Genomic DNA, 16,177 nt, shown 5'->3' on the forward strand with positions numbered 1-16,177 from the left:
CAAAGTACTCTGTGCTACTTTGAAGATACAGATGATTGGATTTGAGGCAGGTTATTCTAACACTGTACATTTCAAAAGAGATAGGGACAGTTTATAAACAAAGATAATAGAAAGGTGCTCGGAAACTAACCAAAAAAGCACCCTAAATGTTCAAAATAGCCTCCACTGTATGTACAAAAAGATATCCCCTCAGAATCAGGTATTCATTTTATAGTAAATACATACATCACAACTGTACTAATTTCAGAAGACTGTACAGCAAGCAGATTCATTCCGTGTTAGAGACCTTGAATATTTGGAAGTACCACTTAAATACTTTTATATGTCTTATAACCTACAGGAAGTGTTGCATAATATATCACTGTAATAATTATCCGTAGCTCATTCATATAGTGACCATTTAAAGCAAAACATGTTTTTTCAGGTGAAATATCTTGTTATATAAAAGTTTTTTCCATTTTAGTTGTAAGTTGTTGTTTTTTTTTTTTTAAATATATAGCTTCTAGCAAGTTTTCATACTGCTATACACTGCTAACAAAATAAGGCATTAAACCTCCTCTCCTGAGATATTTCTCCTCTCATTTTTCCATACTCTGGCTTGAAATGTATTAAAAACACTGCCACCTATGTGGAGTCCTCCAGAGCTGCACCTAAAAAAAAAAATATTGCAGCCTTCATTTAAACAGCACTTACTCAGTTGAGGTTATTTATGAAGCATAAAAACATCCAGCTCACAGCACACACACCTGCAGCTTAAGACCCAGGCCTCTCTCAAATATGTGGAAGACCATGCAGGAGGAAGGAGGGTGTGTTTGTGAGGAACAGCTGTTTGGAGAGTGAAATAGCTGCATCTGTGTAATGGGGCATCCCAGTATTGTGGCACAAGATTACCTAAATGAGACTACGGTGTACAGGAGGGACACTCCGGTACAGGGTTGCATAAAAATTTAATAAAAAAAATAAATAAAAATTATATATATATATATAGATATATATAAAGATAAACAATCCTCCGGCACTCCTCCACGCTGTGTCTCTGGCCACGCAGTCCGTTCTTGCTCCGGTGCCCTCCTTGGGAGGACAGCACCCCCAACGCATAATGCACACAGAACAAAGGCGGCACTCGGAGACTGGAATATCCTGTCACACCCTCACCAGAGGGACTTTATTGCGTCTACGTTTCGGGGTCTTCCGCCCCTTCCTCAGGACAACAGGAAGGGGCGGAAGACCCCGAAACGTAGACGCAATAAAGTCCCTCTGGTGAGGGTGTGACAGGATATTCCAGTCTCCGAGTGCCGCCTTTGTTTTGTGTGATATAGAGATATATATATATATATATATATATATATATATATATATATATAAAAACAAAAACAGATTTATTTGATTTAAATCAGATTTTTTTTTTTTGTTAAAGTAAACGGTTTAATTTTAGATGTTTACACCTTGTTTTAGTAATATATGAACAATTTTTGAAGTGAGAACAGTAACAAAATGAACACAGTAATAGAATAAATACACAATAAACAGTTGCATCAAGAAGTACAATTAGGCTCTGGATTTCACTCAATCAGTTGTTTGAGTCTGAGTCATATATGTACATGTCTCTGTCCACGCTCTGTACAAAACGCTCTGTAGCATGCAACCAGCTTAGCTGCTTTTTCATTTCCCAATCTGTTGCGTTTTGGATTGCACAAAATCGTAAGTTGAAAAAAATCCATTCAATTCCTGCACTTGATGAAGTCTGCCATAGTATTCCAGCGTATGTCACTTAGTAGTATAAGCCTTTTCCCACCTGCTTCTTTTTATTTAGCTGCTGAAAAATGGACATTTCTGAAGTGCTTAATAATAGCAATAATATGTTCCTTCACTCCTGGAATGATGAGGTCATGGGCTTGTTCAGACTTCAAAAGTGAAACTGAAGAGCCATGAGAATCCCAAACGTGAAAGTGAAACGGAAGAGCCATGAGAATCCCAAACGTGAAAGTGAAACGGAAGAGCCATGAGAATCCCAAACGTGAAAGTGAAACGGAAGAGCCATGAGAATCCCAAACGTGAAAGTGAAACTGAAGAGCCATGAGAATCCCAAACGTGAAAGTGAAACGGAAGAGCCATGAGAATCCCAAACGTGAAAGTGAAACTGAAGAGCCATGAGAATCCCAAACGTGAAAGTGAAACTGAAGAGCTATGGGGAATCTCCTATACACCACCCATTATCCTCCCCAGCTGAGCTATAAAAAAAAAAAGAAAAAGAAGGACTGCCCTCACCTACACATCTATCTCTTTCTAAGCAAAAGTTGCACAGTTGTAGTTTAGCGTTTTGATTTAAATCGTGCAACCCTGCTTTGGTAGGAGTTAATTTTCATGTAAATGGGCTCTATTGCACAGGGCTGCAATGGTGAAGACATTATTAGACACCCTCCAAACTCAGGAATGAAAAACTTTACACACAAAAAGGGACACATAATATAAACAAACAGTCTCAACAGTCCCTTACTTAGGATCTATTTAAGCAATAAGTCTAAACATGTTTAGGCGAACAAGCGACAGTGAGGAGGGGGTTCCCTCAGCACAAGGTGTTGAACACAAAATATAAAAGACCTCCTAAGTCTCTGGTGGCACGATAACGTATGATAGGCGATTGCAACACAAGTCTGTTGGTACGACGATTGCTTTGCCTGGTCTTACTCCCTGGTAAGAGTCGCCTAGTTTAACATTTTTACTACTGTGTTTTGATTACATAGATGTTACACCTTTCATAGGTGTATTTCAGTCCTTTGTCTATTCTGCAAATAACTATGTAACAAAAACAAAGTTTGTTTAAAAAATTAAATGAATAGGAGTGACATTGAAATTTCTGGGATTTTGTATTTTGCAAGTGGCAGATCATTTGGGCTAGTGCTGGATATAATGCAGAGATAAGCTGTATTTGATGATAGCAATGTCTCTCAATTCATTAAAGTTTTCTGCCATCAATTAAACATTGATGCAGAGTATTACATACCTGGGATTCAACATACCCTGCCACCAACAAGCTACCTGCATGGTAAAAGTACGCCACCTGGGGCAGACGCAATCCTGTCCGCAGCAGCTGCTCATCTTACTTACCTAGGCAGAGTTTTGCCGTACAGGAAGCATGTTGTCCATCAACAAAAATCCTGCCGGCAGGAGGAAGAGAATCGCCAAATCACAGCGGACAGACATCAGGAGCAGCGCCGCACAGCCGCTAAGCAATGTCCTGTATTAATACTGAAGTTATGGAACCCCTCCCCGTAACTGAACGCACAGTGAGGACATTGCGCCATGACAGGAGTAAACAGTCTTCAAAAGTCATTGAACAGTTTACTGTATTCAACAGAGTAACAAATCAGAGTAAAATTCTTTCCCAGTCACAATTTTTTCGTTAGCGCACAAATACAGACAAGCCCAATTTTATCTCTGAAAAGGTCAGCTTAATATAATATTTTCTGGCACCGGATGGAATAAAAAAAACTAAAATAAAGCAAAAAAACCCCCCCTCTCCTCAAAAATAAAACCACTCTAAAAAGAAGTGTAACAAGTTTTCAGAAACAAAACTAAAAAATTGCCGTTATAAAAGGTGACCTCAAAAACAGACAGGTCCATAGGGTCGTCCAAGTTTCCACCAACAATAAAAAAAAAAAGAAAAGAAAAAGAAGTTTTGTTTTTAATTTCTTTTTAAGACACGAACCACACGGTGGTAACAAATCACTAAGGAGGGGATCCAATTCTGCATGTGGTCCCGCAGACTTTTACAGGCAAGAAGCACTGCTCATATAGGAGGTGCAAGAAAAAAAAAACACGAATGTTTAACCGACCATCATATCCAGAGATGTGGACAGCGGGACCTAGCACTGAATTGAATCTGCTCCCGATGGATGAGTAGTAAAAAAAACAGTTGCGGGAGGTTGGGGGCGGGGCAGGTGGTTCTTTCAATACTAAGTTTGCAGAAACTCTGGTTGCACACGCGCCACCTTCCGTGGTTCCTTAATGTGTGTCTTTGGGCACTGCATCTCACACCAGCTGATGGGTATCATGCTCACTCCTGTGAAACAAGACAAATGCACACATAAATAATGCAGCAGATAAATAATGTAAGAGAAAGACTGCATACTAACAGCAGCATGATACACGCCAAGATCATTTTTCAGCTCTACTCACCTGCTGCACTGTGTGCAACCATCACTCCCAGCTCATTCTCTGCGGTGCTCAGCAGGTAATTAGACTGGACGTCTCCCAAAGAGATCTAAATGTGTCATTTCAGGAAACGCTCTACTAACTATCACATGCAGAATGCAGTAACTCACAGCAACAAGTCAGAGATTAGCTTTCACCAGTCTAATGCAAGGAAAACAAGAGATATGGTAAGAACTTACCTTTGTTATCTCTGTTTCTACGAAGTCCATAGGGTCCACAGGGTTGACCTTGGGGGGTTATAGCTGGAACAGGATCCATGGGCACCACACAGTTAAGCTTTTAGCTCCCAGGATGCACTTGGGTCCTCCTCTATACCCCGCCCCCGAGCCACAGGCACCTCAGTTGGTAAGCAGCCTAGGCCGGAGGAGAATATGGAACAGAGAGAAGGAAGACTGGAACACACAAGAAACCATACTCACAGCAATAGGAGACGGAAAACCGGTGACCAGCCACACAGCCCATTTGAAGCCAGGTGCGTCAGGGCGGGCGCCCTGTGGATCCTATGGACTTCGTAGAAACAGAGATAACAAAGGTAAGTTCTTACCATATCTCTTGTTTTCTACTTCAGGGTCCACAGGGTTGACCTTGGGGATGTCCCAAAGCAGTTCAACTAAGGGCGGGGACGCTCCTGTGCTGAAAGGAGCACCCGGCGCCCAAAGGAAGCATCCTGAGAGGCGAAGGTGTCAAACGCATAGAACCTCAAAAACGTTTGAATAGAAGACCAAGTGGCCGCCTTACACAGCTGAACAGCAGAAGCACCACGTCTAGCAGCCCAAGAGGGACCCACAGAACGAGTGGAATGAGCCTTAACAGAGGCTGGCACAGGTAAACCCTCTTGTGCATAAGCCTCACAAATAACGGAACGAAGCCAACGGGCTAATGTTTGTTTGATGGCAGGCCAACCCCTCTTGTGAAAACCAAAGAGGATAAACAAGGAATCAGACTTCCTAACCGAAGCCGTCCGGTCTACATAAATTCTAAGCGCCCGGACCACATCTAAGGAAGTCTCACCAGCTGAAAGACCAGGGGACTGAAAAGCTGGCACAACAAGTTCCTGATTAATGTGGAACTTCGAGACCACTTTGGGCAAAAACTCAGGACGAGTGCGGAGCACCGCTCTGTCCTGGTGAAAAATCAGGAAAGGAGGGCGACAGGAAAGCGCCCCCAATTCAGACACCCTCCTGGCCGAAGCAATTGCCAGGAGAAAAACCGTCTTAAATGTCAGCCACTTGAGCTCCACCGCCTCAAGAGGCTCAAACGGAGGACCCTGCAGGACCCGTAGCACCACCGCCAAGTCCCAAGGAGCCACAGGAGGCACAAAGGGAGGCTGGATCCTGAGAACACCCTGGAAAAAGGTGTGAACGTCTGGTAGTATTGCAATCCGCCGTTGAAACCACACGGACAAGGCGGACACATGAACCTTCAGAGATGCAAGGCGTAAGCCGAGATCCAATCCTGACTGAAGAAATTCCAAGATCCTAGAAACTCGGAACACCTGAGGATCATAATGTCTGGACTCACACCACTGAAAGTAAGTGTGCCACACTCTGTGATAAATCCGTGCTGAAGCAGGCTTGCGTGCCCGGAGCATGGTACCAATAACCGAACTGGAGAAGCCCCGAGACCTCAAGACGGCTGTCTCAAGAGCCACGCCGTCAAAGACAGCCGACCCAGATCCGGGTAAAGGCAGGGCCCCTGAGACAACAGGTCCCGACGCTGAGGAAGAAGGTACGGAGCGTCGATGGAGAGGCTCCTGAGATCGGAGTACCAAGGACGTCTGGGCCACGCCGGAGCTACCAGCACGAGCATGCCGCCGTCCTGCTTGAATTTCCGCAGAACCCGAGGAAGCAGGGATAGCGGAGGAAACAGATACGCCAGGTGAAACGTCCATTTCACCGACAGCGCGTCCACCAGACTTGCGCCTGCGTCTCTTGTCCTTGACCCGTAAACGGGCAACTTGTGATTGTGACGGGAGGCCATCAAGTCCAGCTCCGGCAGTCCCCACCTGTCCACGAGTAGCTGAAACACCTCTGGGTGAAGCGACCATTCCCCGGGATGCACGTCGTGACGGCTGAGGAAGTCCGCCTCCCAATTGAGGACTCCGGGGATGAAGACCGCCGAGATCGCCGGAATGTGACCCTCCGCCCAAGTCAGGATACGAGACACCTCCGACATCGCTGCCTGACTGCGAGTTCCGCCTTGGTGGTTGATATACGCCACCGTGGTGGCGTTGTCGGACTGCACCTGTACCGCCCTTCCGTGAAGAGCGGGGCCGGACGACTGCAGGGCCCTGTATACTGCCCGCAGTTCCAGGATGTTGATGGGGAGAAGTGCTTCTTCCGCTGACCAACGACCCTGAAGCGACAAAGAGCCGGTCACTGCCCCCCAACCCCGGAGACTGGCATCCGTCGTGAGCAGGACCCAGTCCGGGATCCAAAATGGGCGCCCCTCGACCAGATGAGCTGTCTGAAGCCACCAAGCCAAAGATTGCCGAACGTCCGGAGACAACACCAGCATCTGAGAGCGGATCCGGTGAGGTAACCCGTTCCATTCTGATAGAATCAGCCCCTGCAGGGGCCGGGAATGGAACTGGGCAAATTCCACCATGTCGAATGTCGACACCATGGACCCCAGAACTCTCATAGCCGAATGGACCGACAGGCGGCAACGGCTCAGGCAACTGTGTATCCGCAGCTGTAGGGAGGCGACCTCCGGAGTCAGGAAGATCCTTTGCTGACGCGAATCCAGCAGGGCTCCCAAATGAACCATCCGCTGAGATGGAATCAGGGAGGACTTTTTCCAATTTATCAACCACCCGTGTGCTTGCAGGCAAGCGATCGTCAGGTGGAGATGTTGAAGCAGTACCTCCGGGGAGCTCGCCAGCAACAGGAGGTCGTCCAGATACGGCAGCAGCCGTACATTCTGGTTCCGAAGATGTGCGGCCATGACCGCCATAATCTTCGTGAACACCCTCGGTGCCGTGGAGAGACCAAAGGGTAGCGCCCGGAACTGATAGTGGTGTTGAAGGATAGCGAACCTCAGATACCGCTGGTGTGAAGATGCTATCGGAACATGGAGGTAGGCGTCCTGGATGTCCAGGGACACCATGTAATCCCCCGGTTCCATCGCCAGAATGATGGAACGTAACGTTTCCATCCTGAACTTGGGAACTCTGAGGAATTTGTTCAGAGACTTCAAGTTGAGGATAGGGCGATGAGAACCATTGGGTTTCTGCACCAGAAACAGAGACGAATAATACCCCGTCCCTCGTTGTGATAGAGGAACGGGAACAATGACCCCTGCTTTCAGCAAGGACTCTATAGCCTCCTGAATCTGTAACGCCTTGGTCCTGTCCTGAGAAGGACTTGTGCAGAAAAACTGGTGGGGTGGTCTGTGCCGAAAAGACAGGGCGTACCCCTGGGAGACCACTTCTCGAACCCAGGCATCCGTGGTGGTATTGTGCCAGCACTGGGCAAATAGAAGAAGTCGGCCTCCCACTCTGAGGTCCCCCAGAGGGAGGCCCGTCCCATCAGGCCGCAGGTTTATCTTCCTGCTTGGAAGAAGGGCGCCGAGCACTCCAGACTTGCTTCTTGGGTTTAGAGGCAGTCTTACTCGCAGACTGTCTCGGGAAGGACTGACCTTTCGCCTTACCCTGAACCCGAAAGGAACGAAAAGCTGAACTCCGAACCTTAGCAGGCAGTGCCGCCGAAGGGAGGAAGGCCGACTTGGATTTAGCCAGGGTGTCCACTATTTTGTCCAAGTCCGGACCAAATAGTAATTCACCATTGAAAGGTAAGGCCTCCAGACCCTTCTTTGAATCAGAGTCCGCTCTCCAGGACCGCAACCACAAGGATCGGCGGCCAGACACCGCTGCAGCCGATACCCGCGAGGTCAGCAGACTAGCATCTAAAGAAGCTTCACCAATGTAAGAAGCAGCGTCCCTCATTTGTCCCAACAACGCCCGCTGGACATCCGGAGCGTCGTCTGGGAAGGTATCTTCCAATGCATTGGCCCACCCCTCAATGGCCTTGGCCACCCAGGAGATGGCCATGGACGGTCGGGCCACCGCCCCGGAGAGGGAGTAAATAGACTTTAAGCAAGTCTCAACTTTCCTGTCCGTGGGATCCTTCAGCGAGGATATCGACGGTAATGGTAAGGTGGCGCCCCGAGTTAAACGGGTGACATGGGAATCCACCGCCGGTGGAGTTTCCCATTTTTTACAATGTGCCTCAGGGAACGGGTAATTAGAAGCCAACCGCTTCTGAGGAAGGAATCTCTTACTGGGCGCCTGCCAAGCTACCGCCATATGATCCGTCAACTGATCCGACAGGGGAAACACCGCAGAAGCCACCTTAGTTTTTTTGAAACTAGGAAACTTCGACTTAGGAACCGGTGCCTCATCCTCTATAAGAAGAATAGCTCGCACCGCCCTAACTAGTGCTCGCACATTAATGGACGACTTGGTATCCATTTCCTGGACCGAGGCGTCCGAGTCAGTGTCATCAGGGACCTCCCCATCATCTGAGGAACCCTCTGAGTCCGATACCTGAGCAGCCCGTGTCATGAGTGGGCGTTTAGAAATCCTAGAAGGCATGTCAGTCTGCAACATTGACTGAAAAGCCGAGGAAGCGGCCGCCAAATTTTGCACGGAGTTGGAGAGCACATCCACCCATGGTGGAGGCGTCGCCATAGGGGCCTGAAAAGGTACCACAGGCTGCTGCGGCACAGGGGAAGCCTGTATATACATAGGCAACCCCGCATAGGGACCAACTGATTGAGACCCAGGAGGACTCCGCAATAACTGCGGGACACCCGGGGAATGGGGGATGGTCGGCTGGGGCACCGCCCTAGTAGGGAGAGCAGTCGGGACCGACAGACGGTCCGCAATAGACACCAGCACTTGAGAAAACATCGCCCACGGTGGTTCCTGCGCCAGAGAAGGTCTGGATGGGCCAGGAGCCACCTGGCATCGACTACACAGGCCATCCTGTGACAAATCCTCCCTATCTACTCCTGCAGAACAGCGTCCGCAGGAGGCCAACACCGGAGCCACTGAGCGCTCAACCTCCTCGTCTGACATGACAGAATATATTATATATCTGGCACCAGGGTAGAAGTAAAACGCACTCACCGGTGTGCTGAACAACAGCCCACAATATGGCACTGAGTAGCACACAACTGTATGTGACGGACCTCACAAATACGTGATCTATATAAGTGAGGTCAGTAGAAACGCCCCTCCCCCACACACCTGCAGGGCTTGTAGGAGAAGTAAAGGGATAGGTATAAGCTGACAGTAAGCGGAAAATAAGCACAGACAGGCAGCACTAGCAAAAGTCACATACCATGCAGGAAGATATACTCACTGCACCTTTACACTACAATCAACCTGCCCAGATTCAGTGTCTGGGAGGGCTATAGTGCTGTGTACGCTGTCCTTAATCAGGGGAGAGGTACACAGGGGGACCGGTCCGCGTGCTCCCTGAGATCTGCGCTGCCACTGGGAAAATGGCCGCTGGAGACCTCAGAGGAGGAGTGGCCGTGTAACTGCAGCTCAGCGACGCCAGACTGCGTGCTGAAAGGCGCGCTGAGCTGAGGGGAGGAGCCGCTGAACAGGGAAGGCTTCCTCCCCTGGCTGGCCATAACCCCAGGGATGCTGGCTTCCCGCTTGCCCCTTTATCCCTGGTGGTCTAGTGGTCCCACGGGTTATGGGGGGGGCCCGCCGCCACTGCCAGCAGCCTCCGGTCTGTCCCCCGGACCGGAGGCTAAAGGACTGCATTTAAGGCATTCCGCGCGCCGCCGCTAGCCAGCGACGCGCGGCTTACCTGAATCCCCGGAGACTCCGGCAGCAGTCCTGGGAGGTAGACAGAGTCCGGCTAGTACGGACTCTGCCCTCCCGCCGCGATCCCCAGATCAGTACTGGCGTCGCGGCGCCAGTCGGGGATCAGAGCGGCAGCGTGGGCGTCTGTACAGACAGCCCTTCGCTGCCGTCTGTAGTAAAAAGAGATTAAAAATAAATAAAATCAAACTTAAAATAAAAAGCTTCTGGGGGCTGCTCCTGCAACCCCCCTGCGCGGTGACCGACTCCGGCCGGGCACCAGCTTACACTGGGGTGCCTGTGGCTCGGGGGCGGGGTATAGAGGAGGACCCAAGTGCATCCTGGGAGCTAAAAGCTTAACTGTGTGGTGCCCATGGATCCTGTTCCAGCTATAACCCCCCAAGGTCAACCCTGTGGACCCCCTATGGACCCTGAAGTAGAAATGTCTGATTGATTGTTACTGGTCACTGCACTGTATAAGTATCCACCAGTTCGTAAATAACACTTATTTGTGTCTTACTTCAAGTCTCATATACACAGTTTAACGAACCTTCCAATAACCTACTACATGAACTTTGAAGCAGAGAGTCCAAAAAATGTTATAGGTGAATGGACCAGATCCATAGATAATTTTTTTTTAATATATATATATATATATATATATATATATATATATATATATATATATATATATATTAGGGATGTGCAGGCTCGGTTCTACTCGGTTCCGTTCGGTTCTTTTTACCGGATCTTATTGGGTTTCAGCTGTCACGAGTTTTGGATAGCCAATAAGATTCGGTAAAAAGAACCGAACGGAACCGAGTAGAACCGAGCCTGCACATCCCTAATATATATATATAGTTATTTTTTTTTGTTTTGTTTTTTTTGGTTTTACACAATTATACAATTTTTTTTATACACATTAATATACACACACATGTATATTATATTAGCCCTCATTAAATTCTCTTCACACAAAGGATACGACTTTTGCTATAATAATGTCTCCAGGTCGAAAACATTTGTATACTTCAACCTAAAAAAAAAAGTTATTAAAATCACAATGTTAAAATAAAAAACTTTAATTAACACACAACTAACAAATATATTTACTTTAAAAGATGATCTTCCCAGTATTCCTAACAGTTATACTATACTTATATATAAGTAACTTCAAGTGCATAACCCGTTTGCCTGTACTGACATCGGCCTACTTCAATTTGCTGAGAGCAACGTAAGCCTCAATATCGTAATGACCGACTAATGTATCCCCCATTGCCAGCGAATAAAGAGGCGGTCGGGTCTTATAGGGCATAGAAAGCCTGTGTGTGGGTATGGGGGCACAGTAGGGATTTAGGAAAAGTAGTATAACTCCACTAGGGCATCAATACGTTTTAGAATTGCCCTCAAGTGTGTCTTCAGATCAGGGAACCTCCGCGCTAGTGTATTACCTTATCTTTCTCAGTCGCTCGGATATCTTCCTTCCTACAAGTGGCATAAAAATAAATGATGGGCTTGTGTTTAGATTTATATACACCTGACACTGCACAAAGAACAAGTCTATATAACACATGCTAAGGCATAAAGGCACAGTGTCGAACTAGAAGTCCCAGCATTCTTGGATGCCAGTAACGTTACAGCAATCTTCACTTTGCATTAGAACAGAGGTCGGCAGGTAGCTTGGAGTTTCAGTTCAGCAGCAGCTGGTGAGGTACAGATTGCTTACATCTGGCATTAAACATTTGCCTAATCTGTACAAAATGCCCTGTTTCCCCCAACACAAAGCCTCTGCCCAACTGGTACAAAATCGTGTTCCTCCAGCACCAAACCAAAGCGTTGCAAAATGCCCTGTCGCTCATCATCAAGCCACTGCCCACATGGTGCAAAATGCTGTTCCAAAATAATCCCATTGAAGTACACAGTAAATGCAGTGGGACGTTTATGGGCACAGTTTTTGATACAAAGTACAAGAAAACATGTCGGAGGGTCTGTTCTTCAGTGGCCCCAACAGTAACTCATCCAGAAACGAGTAAACAGACATTCAATAGTATGCAGATACTTGTGTGTTCAGTCACAAGATTCACAAGTCCAGCCTCTTCCTACACTCATTGATGTATAGTGTACAAGCTAGGAAGGAAGGAGAAAAGACTGACCATCCCCTAACCTAAAATCTCATTTGATCCATAAAATAAACGATCATAAACGCAAAACACCAAATGAAATAAGTTAGAAGTCAGGCTGCAGTGTCTATATGCAGAATGGAAATGCAGAGAATTTATGCAGGCCAACAGAAAAATAACTTGGTACAATATATTATATATATATATATAAACGTTTACATAAAATAACCACAAAGTAACTTAACTACCTGTATTCTAAAGCCAAGAGTAACAGTGATCAGCCTTACCTGACAGTGCCCCTAAATGTGTTCTTCAGCGCAGTTGAGCCAATGTACATTATCTGGACTTTGGCAAATCTTGAGTTTATGCTCATCACCTATATTTCAGAGCAGAGGACAAAAATAAGGCGTGCAGTGGACAGGCTGTTTGCTATGATGGCAAGATTAGATATTTGCAATGAATGGGTATGGAGACTTGAAAGTAGGGATGTGCAGGCTCGGATAGGTTCGAGTTTGCACGTGGAGTTCGGATTTTTCCCTCCAAAAAAACGGAACTCAGAACGAGGCAAAACGTCATCTTACATGGACGAACATCATCATTCCTGGACAAAAGACCAGGAATGATGATGTTCGTCCATGTAAGATGACGTTTTGCCTCGTTCTGAGTTCCGTTTTTTTGGAGGGAAAAATCCGAACTCCACGTGCAAACTCGAACCTATCCGAGCCTGCACATCCCTACTTGAAAGAAAAAAGCAATAGCTGAATGACGCTGGGGAAGCATCTACTAGACAAAAGGGGGGGGGGAAGCTTGGGCATGTATGGCATTGGCACCACCTTTAAAAGGCAATTATGCTAATCATCGACTGCATAAAATACCCTTAATTCATAGTACTCATATCACCAGTTTCAAATTTTCTTTAACTTCAAAATATTCACAGACATATTTTAAAAGAGGGATGAGCTATTAGACTAGGGATGGACATCGGAAGACTATGGTTAGCAACCATCGATGTTTCCGATTTGATGGAAGTACTTTTTAAATTGAATACTGGAAATTTGATGGTTGCCAGCCATCGGATGCAGCTTTCTGATGCCCATCCGATGGCTGGCTGTGGGGGGTGGGGTGGGGAGGGGGGTGAGCACACACTGCTGCTCTACATGGCTTTCCAATGCTCATCTGATGGCTGGCTGGGGGGGGGGGGCATAGCAAAGCAGCAGGAGAATAGAGGACATGCGCACAGCATCTATTCTCAGTGTAGGGGGGAGCCCGGGAGCAGCCCAGCATCTCGGAGAGTGCTGGGTACACCCCCACAGTGACGTGGAAGGAGGGCACCACGAGACTTCATCCCCTTTTCCACAGGATCCAAACCTTTCCAGGCGCAAGCATAACCATCGCGATGGTTACACTATCGCATGGTTGGGATGCGATGGCTAGTTGCCATCACATCGCTTGATTTGATGTCGGAAGCCCGGCAACCATTCGATGCCGGGCTTCCAATATCCATCCCTATATCAGAGTTGTCAGTATAACAGTCAGTAAAAAGAAATATATAAATATAAAAAAAAAGAAAAAAAAAAAAAAAGAAGGGAAGACCAATAAATGCCCGACCTTACAGGTGACCACAGCGCCCACATCTGGCAGAAGGTTAGAGTCTGTGTCTCTCACTACAGAGATTACCGGCATCTAGAGAGAAAGAACAGGGAGGGAATTGAATGACTTTACAATGAATCAAAGGCTGTTACCGTTCTAGCAGCGCTAAAGGATGATGTCTGAAATAAAACACATTACACACAGTTCTGCAAATAAGATCATTAGAAAATGGTTTAGTAACAGATAACAACATTGTAGGAGGTTACGATTATTATGTTAAGCCTCTGCCCATAGGATAGCGCTTACCAAGCCATTGTCACTCTTCTTTACAACGTGTCCGGAAAGTGAGGCAAAGATGTAGCCATGTTTGCAGTAAGTCCCAAATCCTGGAGCGCAATCCTCCAGGCTGCACAGCCTTTCCCCTAGAGACAATAATCACATATTGCACACATTAAATATGGGGGTTATATCATGTTACAGAGTTTTTTGTTTTTACATATTAACCGAGAGCATATACAGATAGATGCTAATCATGAAGAAGGAAAGCTGCAGTCATAGAGCTGATGAACTACAAGTCCCAGCATGCATCCAAGGCAGTGCTAGGCTTCTAGAATATCTATCTATATGCATACTCAGGAGCCCTGCTAGGCTGACATGACACCCCTACTGCCCACACAGTCCCTAGATCCCCTAGGCTATGGATGGGCCACCATACTCACCAGGAACAGTAAGCCTTCCCGGAGCCATGACCACCATGCGTGAAACTTCCGCTGCTCTCTCTGCCAGCCAAACACAGTGTGCGCTAGCCGCGCTACAATTGGCCTTTACAGAGTCACGTGTGCCATATGCCCGCTAGCTATTGGTTCAGAGACGTGCTGGGATAGGACCAGCTGCACCTAGTGCTGGAGCCCGCGGCCGCCATCTTTGACTAGGGAATGAGATGCTAAATTGTCACCGTCCTGATAGGGATGATACATTATAACAACATTACTGTAGTGGTGAAGCCTCACAGTGTTGTAAGAATGAACTAATACATGTATCCTTACCTGGGGCACACAGTTGTCCTGAAATCCTAATTTCCATGAACAGGCAGATTTAATGATTTGTAATTGTACATTTCCAGTGCTGACCAACTGTTCAATAAAATTTCACTTTTTCTGCATGTTAGATGTCAATTTTACAATTCGTTACTGTCAAGGCTTTAGCAGTTCATGTATATAAGATACTTAACGTAAAAAAATTATTATAATCCCATTTCAGTACACATTACATGATGGGGATTATTGTAGTACCCCACGATTCATTATAATTGTGTCACATGTGACGTGATTAGATGCACCCCAATGCTTCAGTGGCAAGGGGTCTCTAGAATGAAAATATAATATATTATATGCATTATTATGTTTTTCATATTAAACATTTATATTATTGATCTTTATTACATTATAAGGTCTACTGTATTTGATAATTGTTAAGAGTTGGACTGCTGGATAAAGGACCAGATTCAGACCTGCTGCTATTTCACTCGGAATGCACCTGCGAGAATATGCTAATGCCAGAGCACAGCTGGCATAGATGCCCAGTGCTGCCTTATCACATGCACACAACATCGTTTACCTGCGTAAGTATCGGTAACATCAACGCACGTCGAGCGGCCATCTTTCCTTTGAGGCAGGTCTAACCACCCCCAAACGCTGACAGCCTGTCAATCACTTTGCAATGAATTCCTCTGTGCATTCGTAGTTGCAATGTGATCGCTGCGCACGTACCGTGTGGCTTATACGCATGCGCGATGGCAAACGCTCGATTTGCTTGCATATTTGCCATGGCATCCATCTTGAATCAGGCTCATAGCCTCTTTTTTTGTATTATATTGATTACCTGCACTAATTATTGTTATAAATCCATGATTTTCTCACTGGCTATATAAATAAATGATAAGAAGACAGCATTGTTCACCAATATCCTAGTCTTTTTAAAATGAAAATCCTTATACTGTTGTTCCTGGAAGGCGATGCTTCTATTTCCCCAGAGCAGACTGCCGGCCTTGTACGGCCAATACTGCCAAACGAATACATGTGGAAAAGCCAAGACATTGTCAGGGACTGGTCTTTAAAAGCCGATACTATCCTTGTCGAAATATCGTCCTTGGTGGGCCAGCCGTGCCTTACCTGCTCCCAACAGGCGCAGAGGCATCTCCAGGGTCCCAACAATCATGACTGTCACTACCAGAGGAGTGACCTGATGGAGCGCCGTTCCGGGAAAATATACCTGCCCTATCCCTAACCCACCATCAAGTGCCTAACCCTAATGTCGGAATCTAATCTACTGTAAGCTCTCACGAACAGGGTCCTCTTCCCTCATGTGCTTTTCTTTCCCTTACTTATACCATCATCTACTCACTACTGCTTACAAGGGTACCAACCCTTGGGTT

General features: G+C 46.6%; 1 protein-coding gene across 1 annotated transcript; it reads right to left on the minus strand.

Moving 5' to 3' along the window:
• Window positions 1–3,329: 3,329 nt before the first annotated feature.
• On the minus strand, window positions 3,330–14,560 carry EXOSC1 (exosome component 1). Its single transcript, XM_088449963.1, has 8 exons — window positions 14,463–14,560; window positions 14,050–14,165; window positions 13,762–13,836; window positions 12,441–12,529; window positions 11,485–11,518; window positions 11,019–11,069; window positions 4,180–4,264; window positions 3,330–4,063 (listed from the first exon to the last, which is right to left on the minus strand). The coding sequence occupies exons 1-8, from the start codon at window positions 14,497–14,499 to the stop codon at window positions 3,957–3,959; spliced, it is 594 nt and encodes a 197-aa protein (XP_088306089.1). The 5' UTR covers window positions 14,500–14,560; the 3' UTR covers window positions 3,330–3,956.
• Window positions 14,561–16,177: the final 1,617 nt, after the last annotated feature.

The sequence above is a fragment of the Taudactylus pleione genome, unplaced genomic scaffold (assembly GCF_031769625.1).
Source record: "Taudactylus pleione unplaced genomic scaffold, aTauple2 ptg000502l, whole genome shotgun sequence".
Taxonomy (NCBI): Eukaryota; Metazoa; Chordata; class Amphibia; order Anura; family Myobatrachidae; genus Taudactylus; species Taudactylus pleione.